Source organism: Vidua chalybeata, chromosome 14 (assembly GCF_026979565.1).
Source record: "Vidua chalybeata isolate OUT-0048 chromosome 14, bVidCha1 merged haplotype, whole genome shotgun sequence".
NCBI lineage: Eukaryota > Metazoa > Chordata > Aves > Passeriformes > Viduidae > Vidua > Vidua chalybeata.
In genome coordinates, this window is record NC_071543.1 from 3,198,748 (window position 1) to 3,214,344 (window position 15,597).

Consider the following 15,597-nt stretch of genomic DNA (forward strand, 5'->3'; position numbering starts at 1 on the left):
GGGAAACTTCCTCTCCCAAGGAAAAAAAACAGATTTATTTGACTGAAGAGCGGAGAAAAAAGGCTTGTGTGTGTCATATGTGCATTTCTGTGCATCTGAACAGAACCAGCTCTGTGTGTGCATGCTCCACAATGTGCTCTTGCTCCTATAATGTCCCTGTGATCCCACTGGAACATCAGCGAGCAGATTTAGGAGATCCTGAGTTAAAGCCATGCAGATGTAGTCTCAATTTCTCATTGGGCTGAGTTTTATAACTATTTATATACACAAGATTTTCTGTTTACAGTTTGTTTGCATTAGAATACACCCATTTCTTTGAACCATATGATAGGAGAGGACTAGAAAATGTATTGGAGAACCACCCACAAAATGTTTACAGTGAGTAAGATCTTAATCTATGCTACAGGATTTCTTCCTAGTTTAGTTTGAGACATTTATGTCCACAAAGATAAAATTCAGAATTTAGTTCTGATGAGTGTTATTCTTGTAACTTCCAATAAAATTGCTTTCATGGAGTTACTCTAACAGAGTTATTTTAAAAATAAATGGGGAATCATAAGGCATATCCTCAAATTTGTTATCTAGTGTTTTGAATCCAGATGATGAGAGCTTTGACAATTCTGTCCATGGTGTTCAGTGCATTACTGATGCTCATTGACATGAAGAAAAGCAGAATTTATTCTGCCGTTTCTGAGAGCAAGAGTTTGATGTTGCTGAAATAAGTGATACATGATTTTCATAATGCTGTTTTCTGTTTGTGTTCTGCTTTTTTCCCTTTTTATTACTTTTGCTCCCCTTGACATTTTCAGGAATATTGAATCTTCCCAATAGAGCTGTTTACTTCTTTACTAGCAAAAATGTCATCTTAAGAAATTCCAAAGAACAGTACTACTGAAGGGCTTGGGGATTCTTTTAGTGCTTTGGGTTTTCTTTCTACTTTTGCCAGACTCATCACTTGTCTTTCAGATACCATTTCTACCTCTCACCTGCCAACATGGAGCAGTAATTAAAGCAAACCCCACTGTGATCATGTCCTTTATTTGTGCTCTTTCAGGAGTGCCCACGAAGTGAACATTTCTTTTGTGATTGCTCAGCTGCAGGTGACAACTTCAAAATACCCTCTCAGCTACTTTGGGAGAGTTGTTGCCTTCAGCCCCAAATAAGTGTCAGGGATAAAATCAATGGCCTGAGACTGCTCCTGTTTCACTTCCAATGTTTAAAGACATCAAGCAAATTTTTTATTTCCTTTTGGTGGTTTGCTTGTAGTAACAGTTCTGTTTCCATTCCATTTGTGCTCGGATTTTTGAGCAATAATATGTGCAGTCCTAGAAGATTGAGGTAATACTCGTCTTCCAAATTTTCTGGCATTTCCTAATGTACATGAGAAATTGCTGCATTTCTTACAGTGGAACAAATCTTGGCAGGTTTGGCATATTCTATATCTGTAACTATTGCTTGAATACAAATGCATAGGACAGAGATGACCTGTGTTATTTAATTAAATGCAATATATTGGTATAGCAACATTATTATGTTCCTTGAGCATTTAAAAGTGTTTTAAATTGTTTTGCTGCTTTCAAAAAGTAGCATCCTTTTCAGTTCATTTAAGTGTAAATATTTATTAACATCTACAGTTTCCTCTAATTATATAAATGGAACAAACCAAACACACCCAGATTGTTGTATTTTCTGCAATAGGACTCTATTTTATAATCAGGTCTCTTAGTTTTCTGTGTATATATATGATCAGACTAGAACTACCTGTACTGAATTTTCAGCTGTATCGTTCTTTGTGTCAGTGTCTGAAGAAAATTACCTGCTAGCAAAGATACCGAGAGATGAATCCTAGCAGCACAAAGTCCCTGAGATTTTCACAATAATTAAAATATTTTGGTTATAGGCTCAGATTTCCTGCTTAGAAATCAGCACTCTGAAGGCAGATAAATGAGAATGCTCCCTTGCAAAGTTGAGTTTACAAGGCGGGGGGTGGCAGTGGTGGAGAAATCCATTCTTGTTTTTTCTTTTTTCCTGTTTTGTTTTTTTCCCTCTGTTCATTCTGAAACTATGACTTGATGAATGTCATTAGGCTGTAATCCATTTATTCCATGTGGTGGTGGGAACAGAGAATTTGACAGTTCATTTGGACTGAGTGAACCAGAGTCACTCTGAGCTGAGCCCCCGCTGCCATCAAACTGCGAGATTTTCTTCTTGATCATTTTTCTCTCTTTTGCTCGGCGATTCTGGAACCAGATTTTCACCTGGGGCATTATAAATGATACCTGATTAATTCAAAGTGCTGCTCAACCTTTTACAGTAATCATAGCAATGGAAATGTAGGTAGGTTCAAAAACACTATTTAAAAAACTCAAAACTCAAAGCAGACAAACAAAAAGCCATGAGGCCAAAAAGCCCCAAAGCTAAAAGCAAACCAAGAAATCCTCCAGAAACAAAATACTGAATTTGTGCAGTAAAAAGATTTTGCATTATTCTGTATTAATTTTTGGCATAATAACCAATGGAAAATTGATTTTTTCTTTCTTAATTTCTTTTTTTGCTTGGGCCTGGTATAAAGTGAACACACTGTGTTATATTTAGGAACACAGAAATCAATAAACTCATTGAGACTCAGGCCACAGAGTTCATAATTTCAGCTTTGCTATTGTCATAATTTAGGAAGCTGCAATTATGGATTAATTGTGAAGATTTCTTTATTATCTATGTTACAAATTAATTCAAAGCCAAGTAGTGAGGGTTCTTTTTCTTCATTTATGTTGTGAGTGATTTTTGTGTGTGCATATACTCTTATGTATTTAAAAGCTTTGATTGTTTTTATTATTGGAATATATATTTAAACATGTATTTTATAGATACATATTTACGGCTATATGCATAAATAGATATATCAGCATTACTTAAAGACAGTCCATTTCCCAGGTCCATTGTGCAGGTGAAAGACTTATCTCTATTGTCTTTCCTTATGTGAATGAGGAGGAACTTCTATATGTGTTTTCCTGCTTGCTAACTATGTTCTTAATTCCCTGTATGTGTTACAGCCTTTAAGGTGTGTTGAATACAATACAATATAGAAAGTTGTAATCTTGCTTTGTATTAAACATCTCAGTGGTTTATGTTTATTTTTTACTGCCTCCCCGGTATTGGCATGAAGAAGCATTTAGCTTTGTCTGTGCTGTGGAAATGCTGATCAATTATGTATTTTGTCTATATTATACTTGAAGGAACTTTACCAGATAAAAATTAGGAGCCGCAGCTCTGTAAAAGGAAACTGCTGATTTTCTGCAGGATCACTGGTGACTCCAGGCATGTCTGTGTTCTAAATCAGCCAGCTTGCATAACATTAAGGTGGTGGTTGCAAATCTCTCATAATTGCAGTTCTCTGAAAATTTTCCAGTGCAGCTCTATCCTACTGTGTGACAAACTTTAGTCCTTCCATGATAAACTTGTTTTTTGTTGTTCCTGCCTGGAAGCACTCACAGTCTGTGCAGTGCACTCTGTACCATTTTGGTCAGGGACTGAGCATCATTGCACTAACATATTTTTATGAAATCCCAGTGCTTGATCCTAAAGCACCACTGATTGTCTCTGGATTCCTACGCTTCCACCCTCCATTGGTCCCTCATTATTCCATGCTCTTCCACAGACTCAGTGCAGAATCAGAGGAAGCCACTGAAAGAGGACCATTTTAAGAGACCTGAATGTGTATATTTAGAAAGAACAAAAGCTTGTAAAATTCTAAGAAAGATCTCTAGTTAATATTTACCTCAGGGCAATAATCTGGTTTTTAAATGAGATGACTAATTCAGTATCACCAAATCTGTCCTTCTCCTCCAGCTGTAGCAGAACCATTGCAATTCTGGAGGCTCAGATCCAGCAGTTATTATTTCCACCCACTGCAGAGCTGTGCTTGGGAGAAGTGCTCTCCAACACAGGGATTTTAGGGAATTCTCTCCTGAATTCCTGTAGTGTCTGTATGAACATGGCTAATATAGCTGTGCCCTGCTCAGGAGCCTGGCTTTATCCAGGACTGAGATTAAATATGTACTAGACATGAGTGAAGGCAGAGCTGCTCTCCAAGGGAGCAATGACCCGAGTATGCGCTTGAACATTCTCTGGATGGGTAGTCTTGGCTACACATATGTGTGGCAAAAAGAGATCCTGACTTGAAAATCCAAGGCTGTAAAACCCCCTGAATATGCTGAAATCTGTCAGAGGAAGAATGTGGCCTGTGGAAATTGTGGCAATATGTTTGTAACAAAAAACCCCATAGCTGTTTCATTGGATTGAGTTTTAATTTTTCCTGTCTTCCACCTGAAACATATCAAATGCTTTGGATTTTTTGCTGGCCATTATTTGGTGGGATTTCAAGAAGAAATAAAACTATGAATGTTGTAACTCTTGGGACCATAACTAAAACCCTGTTAAGCTGAAGTGTTTAAATTCCAGCTGGCTAGCAAGCTAGAAAGTAATACTAACTACTTTTTAAAGTATAAGTTAACTCCTAATGTTGAGTTCCATATAACTGGAGGGTTCTGTCAAATTAGCCTGTTAATACCTGTGTGGTTGTGTAGTGGATTCTCTATGTGTCAAATGCAGAGAGGCAGGAGGTGGCTGCTGCTGTGTCCCCTGGCAGTGGCAGTGCCTGGGCACTGTGGGCACACCTGAGGGGTGCTCTCTGTACCTGTCTTTCGGAGAGTCCCAGGTTTGCTGCGAGTTCTGACTTCCTCCTGATTGTAATGTATCTGTTGCAGTGAAATTCCTTCTCTAATTCCAGTCTCTGGTGATCTGTGTAAACAACCCGGTACTTTTCTTTTGTTCTTGTTTTACCTGGTAGAAAAGAAGGATTATTCATATATTGAGTTGGATTTTCCATAGCAGCTTGCAAACATCTCAGGCATTTCCCAGACATTAATTAAACTACAGAATACTTGTATGGGATTGTTTGCTGTGGTACAGGGGAGGAATAGAGGTGCAGGGTGAAGTAACAGTGTTGGTTACCATAACTGTCCTTCCCTCTTTATTTTCCCTCTCTGTAAACATATATTTAAATGTGAAGCTCTTAAGTGATAAACACCCTGAAGCATCTTAAATAATTCATAGCAGTACAGAATTGGTGCTGGCTATATTAATCTCAAAGGAGTTTCATTTCAGTGCTCACTGAAGTGACTTCTGTGTCTGTGAGAACATAAATACCCAGGATTTCAAGACTGAGCTTCAGTCACAATTTGTGCAGTTGTACCACGGCCTAATTCTTTATCTGAGTTTCTAAAGATTGCTTCTGTAGCACAAAGAGATGTCCTACTAGAGATGTTTTTCCTTTCTTGTGTGGCCATAGGATAAACTTAGAAGTTCAAGAATAATTTAATGTACTTTTTCAAAAAGGTCCAGTCTTGCAAGGTGCTGAGTGCCTGTAGACTATTCCTGAGGGTACTCTGTGCTGGGCTTCCCTTTAGAGTTGAAGGTACTTGACAATTTGTAAGATGAGGCAATAAAATCTTGTAAAAGGATTTCAGGATCGTCCTCTTTCTAATGTATAAAAGAAATATTCTTAGATATATGAGATAAATACTGTTATGAGAAGCATTACTAACTATTTAGAATGTATCTCTCATTTAATATAATTTTAAGCAATTCTTCATGTAATAATAATCCAGAGAGATCAGTTTTCAACTTATTTGTTCTCCTTTGCACTTTCAACAGCCAACTAGATAGTTTTCCTTTTTTCTTCTGATCTTCCCAGTTTTTTTTTGATGTGAGTTTTCTGGGACAAACTGTAGGACAAAGACTCCTTTAAAGTGGTTCCCTAAAATCCATTGAGGTGTTAAGATGAAGCACACGCCACACAAAGGAGCGACAAGGAGATCTTATCAAGAACCCCTTTCACATTCAGAAACACAAGCCAATTGGTTTGGAATTTACAAGCCCTAAACAAATGTCAGACGCTTTCATCTTAGCAGAAGAAAAAGGGACAGAAATAGATGAAGGAATATTTTTTCCTCAGTTCTCTTTAATTTTGGGAGGACAGACTGGGATATTTTTATCTGAAGGTAGACATAGCTGAAATAAGCATAATTAGGGATTTTTTCTCAAATCCTATGCCACTTCAACTTCCAGCATGGAAGATTTTCCTGCCTAAATTTGCAGGCCTAAATCACTCAACTAAGTTTACTTTTTTCATGGTACAAATCGTTGGCTTTGAAATATTTGCCCTCAGTGATAGTTCTAATGCTAACAATAGTATAGATATTCAGGTTTCTTGTAAACTGAGGGCTTAGAGGGAATCTTTGAAAACAAGTTAAAATTCAACAAGGTTATTCTGGCCTCTCTATAATCAGCAAATATAACCATGATTTGAGGGGGTGGAGAAAAGGAGTAGTTTTCCCCATTCCCCTTGGTCATAAAATTCACAGAGTATTTCTTCTGAAGACAATAAAGCTGGGAGAAGGCCTCTTTATTTGCTGTGAAAATCATCACCCTTTCCGGCAATATAACTCCTGAAGAAAAGAGGGAGAAGGAAGAGACAGGACTGCATATCAAAGCAAAGTGAAGTGTTAAAAGGGTCTGTTGCCTCAATATGACAGATAGGCCTCAAAACCTCAGACAATGTAGGCCAGTGGAAAATACATGTCACAACTAATTTACAAAGAAAAATAAATTAGCATTAAAGCAGGGGCCTGGCCTTTTTTCCTGCTATTCTCCTTTGCTTTCTGGCCATGTTTCTGCTGTACTGTAATCTGAATTACTTGTACATCACAGCTTGTTTAAACAAAGACATAAAATGTCTTGACTATAGTTTAAAAAAAATCCTGTGGCTGAGCTTGCAATGTACAAAAATCATGTTGATCTTTTGTTTAGTCCTGTTAAAGTCCCTTCTCTTTCTGAGAAGGGTTACTCCTAGATGAAGTTTCAAAACCTTTTTCTAGGCCCTTTAGATACCTTTTCAGTAAGTATTACACTTTGAAGTTTTTTTTTTTTTTTTTTGCTCTCAGAAAATGCACATCTTACCCTTTTGATTACACAGAGTTTAGAAAATAATTGGAAGTTCTGCTCTAGCATAACTGAAGTGGATGGCAGATTTTATCATAGATTTTCAGTAAAACCAGGATCAGACTGTCAGGAATTCTTCAGATGTTCTTTTCCTCACTTGGAGGGCCTGACTGGGAAGGTCTCTTTACCAAGTCGTCTCTGGACCACTTTCCATGTTTGTTTTTTTAAAAATTTCTTTTTGCCTTGTGTATTTGTGTATAATGTTTGTGTGTTTGAAGTAAAACCAGGGTTGGTTCTGAATATACGGTTATGGTCCTTTAGTCAGAGGATGTTTCGTTTCAAATCACATTTTATCTGTTGAAAGGACAGAGTACTTCTGTCTTTGATCTTGTTTCATCCTGAAGATTGACTTGATCAGGTAAATTTTCATTTCACTTTACCTGCAATTGAATTTTGTTTTGTATCAAATGCTAAATAAGAATATTGAATTGGAATGTAGTGTATTTAATAGAGTCTAAACAGAGAGGAAACAATTCCCACTGACATCTCCTCACTCAGAATAATTCCCACTGTCTTTAGGACAGTATTTCAAGAGGCTCTCTCATCTAATTAGATGTGTTATGGTTTCTGTTACTCCATTCTGGTCACATACATTGATGTGTGTACACACTGGTGGAGTTAAGGACATACATGTTTATGCATAGAAATGAATTTGTAGAGTTTAGGGCTGTAATTTGTGGATTTTAAAGCAATGAACTTTATTAAGTAGTGATAACATTGAAGGAGAGGAACCAGTAGCTACTTTGATAACCCAAATAATATTATGGCAATACGGAAAAACAGCAAGTGTGTTTCAAAGAGGGGTTATAATGGCATCAAGTCAGTTTTCTTCTAGAGAAAACATAGATAAGGTGGTACAGAGCAGTGCATAATTTTAGCCTTGTAATTTATTTGAATTCTCTTCCATTTACCACAATTTTTTCTGTATCAGGATTAAAATTTTCAGGTTGTTTTTTTTTTTTTTTAAACACCATTGAAAAGCTAAATCTCTTTGGTACTTTTCTTGTTTTGCACAATTACCACGTTTGTGCTTTACTCTCACGATCTCTTTTTTTTAAGGTGGGTTGATGCCTTGCCCTCACTTCTGTGAAGTCCTCGGCTGTTTTTAACACTTCAAAGGATTGGGTTCTAGGAATGCACAGCCTCAGGACATGCAGCTATTGATGGGCTCTGTTCCACCTGTCCCGAATGGTTCATAAAGTATTTCAGAATGTGTGTAAATCCTCTGTAAGCACTTTTGAGAATGGAGATGAATTTAGGCCCAAAACAGTGTCTCTGAATTGCAGATATATTTTATAAATTTGGACAAGCATATGAGAAACCTTTCAGGGTCTTCCAAGACTGTTCAATAAGTGTAAAGCAAGGATTTAGATTTTTACGTGTGTTAAACTTTAAGAATGTTATTCTTCAAGAATGCCACACATTGAAAATTCAGTGCCAACATGACACAGCCAGGGCTGCCTCATTGACATTCAGTAGTCTCAGTTGAGTTTGATCTACACCTGGCAATCTCCAATGATGTTAATGAAGTTACTGGGATTTACATGAGTATACAGAATGGGGGAAAGCAGACTGAATCTGCCTGGCTTTGAAGGGCTTTGCAGAGGCTCCAAGTGGCAGGAGAGCATTGTGATATCCTAATGTTCACCAGCATTTTATATTTAGTAACAGAGGCAAAACAATGGGTGCCTGCTTTATAATTAAGAAACAATTACCAGGCTAATTTTGCTCCTGAGTAACAACCATTTGAAAGAGGATTCTGTCTGAAGCAGCAGTGCAGATTTTCTGTGTCTTCTAAGATTGCTCCAATTGTAATTGCTCTGCTTTCTTTTGAGCATTTCTTTGATGCTCCCTAACACACACTTATTACTTTTAACTTGAAAAACAGATTTAGCAAACCTTGCTACACCCAGTTTCCACCTTGGGAATATACATGGAAACCATTCATCTGGCATGCAGCTTGTGGCAAGAACAGGCACATCAGTGAGTGCCACTTGCAGAAAATAGATTTTTAATTGTGTAATTGTGGAAGCTGAAAAATTCTGGCATGTAAGGAAAGTAAAACTGATCTGAAATTAAATTAAAAGGAAGCTTAACCAAGGAATTATGTGATCTGCGAACAAAATAGTCTATGCTGATTGTTTGAGTCAGATTGCTTCTCTAGGAATATTTGTGTTCACCTAATAAATCTGGGCAGAAAAGTATGAGACACAGGAAAATTGCAGAAAATTGCATAATCACTGCAGTTAGATCAGAGCACATGGTTTTCTTTATAATTACTGAGAGGTCTATAAGGTTTAAAAAGATCAACCTGATTATATATTGATATCTCCCCTGCAGCACAAAATAACTATGTAGTATTTCTGTCTGTAACTGTTAAATGTTGCTGCATTGCTCCATAACACCTCTATGCCTATCATGTTTATCATACAAAATGCTTTACAGAATGTTCCAACAGGGATTCCCGGAGCTGAGCTCTAGCCGTGTCTGACCACATCAGCCATTCCACTACAGCGACTACAGAAAGCCTTTATGGGAGAAAGTGAAACTAGCACAAATTTAGTTAAAACTGCATTAAACAGCAGTAGGTTAAATAAATGTCATAATTGACCCACCAACCTATGTGCTTCAAGTAAAGTTAATTATTTCTAAGCTCAGTGATAGCAGAAGATGCTTTCTGAGGTTGGAAGTTGAATTTGCACTCACCAGCAGAGTTGGTTTGCACCGTTTTCCTCATCCACTCATAAGAGCTGTGCCTTTGGCTGTTGGGAGAGATTTGCTGGGCATTAATTGTATCTACAGGAGGTAACCCCGCAGCAGCAGCAGGGTGCAGGGCGCTGTAATCAGCAGAGCTGTAGGAGCCCTGGCCAGGGGATGAGCCATTGATGTGGGCAGCGGGCACGGCACTGGAAGGGCCTGGGCCGTAGGCGCTCCAGTCCTCGCGCTGGGGGCCGTAGTGGGAGCCCCAGGCTGGCGCCGGCTGCCCGTGGGTGTCCAGGGCTGGCACAGGGTGGTATCCCATGTAGTCGGAGTAGGCTGGAGCAGACACGAAGTTTTGCACGGGCAGGTTGTTGTTGGCCCTGGCAGATCCTGGGTACATGCTGGGGTCCTTCTCCAAGAGCGAGCTCACGTACATGGCTGTCCCAGACTGTAAACACGGCGTCACAACATCTTGTTCCTCAGTGTCTTCTTTTACTGCTCAAAAATATTTGTGTTTGGTTTTCCCTAATAATGCCACTCTGCTTGGAATCTTCTACTTCATCCTCTTTTATTATCAACTGTGTTACCAGGTGCTGGTGGTAATGGTTTACCAAGATCTTGTTTGACGTCAGCCCAACTGCCTGCCTCATAATTACATTTACATTCAAATGAAGGGCTGACCAACCCCACCTTGCTGCTGGTTCTGGTGCTTTCTCTTTCAGAGAACTTTTATCTATCCTATTATCCTGCCCTGATATTCAACAGCGATCCCAGTCCTGTAAGATGATGCAACAGTTGCTTGGATTTGTAACTTAAATAGTTAAAGTAAATTGTTCTTTTTTAAAAGAAATGAGAGTGGTAACTATAATAGCAATGTTTAACATTCTTCTTGCCTGAAACCTTTATTTTGTCAGGTATTATCAATCAACAAATAAATCTGTTACTCTCTTAATTTCTCTTATAATTAAAAAAAAAATCTCCTTTTTAGTCTTTAACGGATACAGTCAGTTTGAAATAATTGTAATTCAAAAACTTCAAAGTATAGAGCACCTTGTAAACAGCATGTCTTGAGTATAAATGTCTCAAAAATGTTCCTCACATTGTTGATGTTTGTAAGTGCTTTTTCCCAGAATGGGAGAGTTTAAAGCTCTGACTGTAAGACACATGTTCACACTCTCCCCATACAGAGTGATTTAAGAGATCCCTTCATCTGGTGGCCGTTGCTAACTGATAGATTTTAAAAAGCAGACAATAAATCTTCCTAACAAAGATGGTGCCAGAAGCACAAAGAAAATGACTGTAAAAAGTAGTGAAAAAAGTCTTTGATTAGGCCCAGGAATATTGTTGGCTTCTGTTTCAAGCCAACCTTTATCTGCCTCAAAGGAGGCTGGTTCCTTCCTCTGAGGCTGCTGGTTATAGTCTGCTTTCCTTGGCAGCTTGGGCCAGGGAAATCAGCAGAGACATCTGGGTTGTTAAGTTTGTGAATCAGAAGTGCCCTGATGCTGCTCTGTGACACACGGATGCTCCTGGGTCAATGTTCGTGTCCCTCTGAGAAAAATGATTCTGAAAGTGGCTTTATATCCTGTTACTAACAGCTTGTTATTAACAGGAGAACTAAACCACACCCTAGGACTTTAGAATTGCCTCTCTGGGTTGTGTAGCTGCAATTCGTGGAGTGAATTCGCTGTATTTTTATTTTGGATGGGTTTCTTTGCAATGAGCTATTTGTAAGGGCTATGCTTGCAAAAGAGGTGCAAATTACAATGAGTTGTTTCCCTTTACAGAGGTGTGGGTTTTCATTCAGTATCCTTTGTATTTTGACACTGCTCGTATTCACACATCCCTTCTAATTCCAGCACTAAAGGATTCTAAGTGTGTACTTACAGACAGGAAAGATATTCCTCTTCTCTTTAGGACTGGGCTTTTTGGGAAAGGAATCTGCACTGAGAAGTGTAGCAAAATATTTGTAATTAATTTTGGTACATTTACAGAATTCTACATTAAGCATTGGGATCCTCAGAATGTTGAGGCAAGTTGCATGGGACAGTGAGTGGAAAAAATAAGATCGTCTGTAATTGGTGTACCCTTATAAAAATAGACATTACAAATAAATGGAAAGAGGCTCTTATTCCCTTTATCTTGAAAGACATGGAATTGTAACACAGTTTTTGAGAGCCCACAGACTTTTTAGTACTGAATGTCATCCAAATTCAAGATGATGTGTTTCCTATATCCTTGGAATACTTATCCTGTTTGTGAGCAGTATCCCCCAGTTAAATTCCTCTGTATTGCTGAGTGTTGTGCAGGGCTGTCAGTCATAGGCAGATCCATAGGAGGGGAAGGTTTTGCCTCCATTGGCTCCATCTGCATCCACTGACAGGGTATCCATGAACATTGGCTGCTCAGAGATTTCAGCTCAGCCCTGTTGTTTGACTTCCCCCAAACACACCATTTTCACAACCCTGTGAATGATGTCATCTCATATTCTGCAGTAGATGATGGGAACATTTTAAATCCCTGGGGTTTCTCTTGCTTTATGGGTTGTCTCTGCACAGACCCCACAATTTCAGTATCACTTAATCATATTTTTTGTATCTCAGAGCATTATCCTTTATTCTCTGTTCTTCTTTTATCTTTTGTTTATGCTCCTCCTTTCCCTTTCTTGTTTTGCCTGTTCCATTATCTGAATTTTCTTCAGTTCTATTTCGATTCTTTCCAGAACATAATTAGATCAAGATACTCCGTTCGCAATTTGCTACACTGATTTGATATCAGCTAACAATAGTAAGCTTTAAATAAGGCATTTTGTTTAAAAAGATTTACATAGCAGGATAAGATTGCTGAGGAGGACTGCAGATTTTTAACACCAAAGTGAGAATAAGATAACTAAAATGGCAACGTTCAAATGATCTGCACCCAGGGTCTGATATCTCCTATTTTGTGTAACAGAACAGGGTAGAGATTTGCTTGTTGTTTGCTTGTTGTCTTGTAGTTTGAGGCTATCAAAATTTTGGGGTAGCTCTGTTTTCTGAGAGCTAATGGACTGTTAATCCGAGTCTGCCTTCCCAAGGATCATTTTGTGGTCATGCTCAGCTCCTTCCTGCTCAGGCCCAGCATGTCAGCAGCTTCAGAGCCACAGAAGCACTGAACCTTCAGTGCAGTAACTTAGGCTGCAGTTCCATGGGCATTTCTGGTGGGCATGGCTTTCAGGGAATACAAAAAAGAAGGGAAAAAGTGAACTGCCATTGCCTTGGACTGTGTGGGAGATGGCAGTGGGTGGAGTAAGGGTTAGGTGTGCTGCCTGTGTAAAGTGCCGGTGGAACATGGGCCCTCTCCAGACTGTCTGGGGTGGTGGGGAAGTGAAAACTGTTCTGAGGCAGTGGGCTGGACATCCAGAAAGCTCAGCCATGTGGAGTCTTGTATTTGCAGTATTTTCTGCAGAAACAGGACAGATCTGTGTGGCACCAGCAGCAGCAGTGCTGTGCTCCTTGGCGGAATTCAGAGAGATGGATTGCCAAGAAAACTGAACTCCAAGGTTGTTTTTTTTTCTTCACCTGTTCAAATGCCAGGTGTAATTTATCTACTAAACCAGTGGCCGTGGGAGTCGTCTCAGTGGTTGTTAAAGTGAAGTTTTATGTGTGTTAAATCAAATGTACTTTGAGATCTTTGGGGAAGAAAATTTTCTAGTTTTCTAACAAGTGGTTGATGAAAAACTATCAATAATAACAAGTGTGGTGCTCACCACTGGAACTCTAAAGGGGTTGTTTGTACAGGCAGTGGAGATGGTGCACTATTGTATAAGAGCTATTCTAGAGAGCAATTCCACCCCAGTAATAATAACATAATCGCAAACGTGCAATTAAGTGTTTTAATGACAGCTATTAAAACTGCAATTTCAGGACTACTGTTACTTTAAAACTTGCCTGTAGAACGATAACTTACATTAAAGGTGTTTACAACTTTGATAGTTTTTATTAGGAACCCTTACTCATAAAATTACTCTTCCTTTTATACGGAGATAAGAGGACAATAATCTGTCTGTCTTTGAAGCATGAAAATGATGTGAAATCTCTCTTGTTTTGGAAAATCAAAAAGTAGGTGAGCTGAATGTACCCCTTTGTGGCTCAGGTGATAGGAATAGATGTTTATTTTCTCGCCTCCAGATGACCACTGGAGCAACTCTGCAGGCTCAGGAATGCTCCTAGCCCATGCTACATGCTTGGAATTTCATGCTCAGGTATTTGTGAGGGAACTCTGTACTGCTGATTGTTCTAATGCAATTTTTGGAGGTGTTACTGACCCTATATTCAAGATGGGTTTGCATGCACATTCATTCCTCCTAAAATTCTTAGGCAGCAGTAGGAATATTGAGAAAAGGTCAGTCAGGACATAGTTTGCTGTCAGCTAAGGGCAGTTCTGTTGGGAAAAAAACCCAACTAGTGATGAAGGAAGGCAAATGGGTTTAAAATCTTAAAACACAGCTAAAGAGGTGGCTTTTGCTTTTACTGAAGCTTCAACAAACACAAAGCTTCTGAAATTTTTATTTGCCCTTTTAAATTGGACTCTTAATATACAGAACCCTACTTAGATCTCATTTTCAGGGCTTGAAATGCAAGCACGTGCACATGGCAGATGTGGCACAGCTCAGAGAGCTGAATGAGCAGTGCTGACTGAGCTGTTCTCACTTGCTGAACTGAATCTTCTGGGGAAAAGGAAGAAGGGATATAGCACAATTTCAGTTCTGCCCTGTGTCTCTGATCCCTACTGGGGATCTGTTTTTCATAAGTGAGCAACAGAAGAAATAAAGATGCCAGCTGTCTGTGAAGCCTTCCTCAGTGGTATTTGGTTTAATTTCATGCTCTGCAATTTTGGTTGTTAATAAATCCTTTTGAAAAAAATGATGAAAAGTGGCTGGTAGAGAGCTGATTGTATTTACCCTTCTGTCTATCCCACTTCTGTTTTTCTAACTGCTGCTAATGACTTATCTTTAATTTCTAAATGTTAAAACATGTTTTATTAATATATTTCATGGATAAACTGCATCAGTTTTGCCAGGAAGGAATGGTCTGAAGCTAAAGGAGGGTCTTACTATTCTGAAATTGAAATTATTTAACTTCTGCTTCAAAATCAATATTGACAGAAATAAGAGCATTCCTTACTGCTCCACAAGCAGCTTGAATTCAGCAGGAGTTACAGAGCCTGTGTGTGAACCCCAGGGCAAATCAATTCTTTAGCAGAACCATGAAAATGAGCAGCAAATCCTTGATTGCCATTGATTTGGTTCCTTCCTGAGCAGTGCAGGGCTCCTGGGCACTGAGCTGATCCCTCGTGCCCAGGTGTGGCCGGGTGGGACTGTTGGGTGCTCCCTGTGAATCCTGCAGGCATTATTTGGTCTGGGGTTTCCTGCAGGAGGTAACAAAGGAATCAATTGCCTTCCCTGTTTGCCTGCCACACGCAGCTCTCTGCTGCTGGCAGCCTGACATTTCTGCCCCACACATTTAACTCTGGGATTACTGTCCATGTAGAGTCTCTCCTGCCTTAGAGGGACTCTCTTTGCTGTGGCTTGGATGACCAAGATGTGTATTTTAATTAATCCTCTCCATTTATTGTCAGACATTTATGAACAGGATTTTTTTTATTAGAGAATTGAAAGAATTTGTGCTCTTTGGGTATGAAAACAGCTGACAAACATTTTCATCATAAAACCTGTGCCTATTTCTTTTCCTGGTGAGTTTTGCACAATATTGTGTCCAACTAACATCCAGTGCCATCTGAAATGTGACTGTGAGTCATTTTCAGGGATGTGTCATTTCAGTGCCCCTGGACCGCCCCAGC

The 15,597-nt window shown here is 39.0% G+C and overlaps 1 protein-coding gene across 1 annotated transcript; it reads right to left on the minus strand.

Moving 5' to 3' along the window:
• Positions 1-2,051: 2,051 nt before the first annotated feature.
• Positions 2,052-10,198, minus strand: LOC128794990 (homeobox protein CDX-4-like). The gene is made up of 3 exons (XM_053955334.1): positions 9,769-10,198; positions 4,697-4,842; positions 2,052-2,258 (listed from the first exon to the last, which is right to left on the minus strand). The coding sequence occupies exons 1-3, from the start codon at positions 10,196-10,198 to the stop codon at positions 2,052-2,054; spliced, it is 783 nt and encodes a 260-aa protein (XP_053811309.1).
• Positions 10,199-15,597: the final 5,399 nt, after the last annotated feature.

Excerpts from the sequence above, each read along its gene's own strand:
- LOC128794990 (XM_053955334.1), bottom strand. The coding sequence starts at position 10,198 with ATGTACGTGAGCTCGCTCTTGGAGAAGGACCCCAGCATGTACCCAGGA. Across the intron at positions 4,843-9,768 it reads GGTGCAAACCAACTCTGCTG|GTAAAACAAGAACAAAAGAA; the intron begins GTGAGTGCAAAT and ends CTTTTCTACCAG. Across the intron at positions 2,259-4,696 it reads TGGGACTCTCCGAAAGACAG|GTGAAAATCTGGTTCCAGAA; the intron begins GTACAGAGAGCA and ends ATAATGCCCCAG.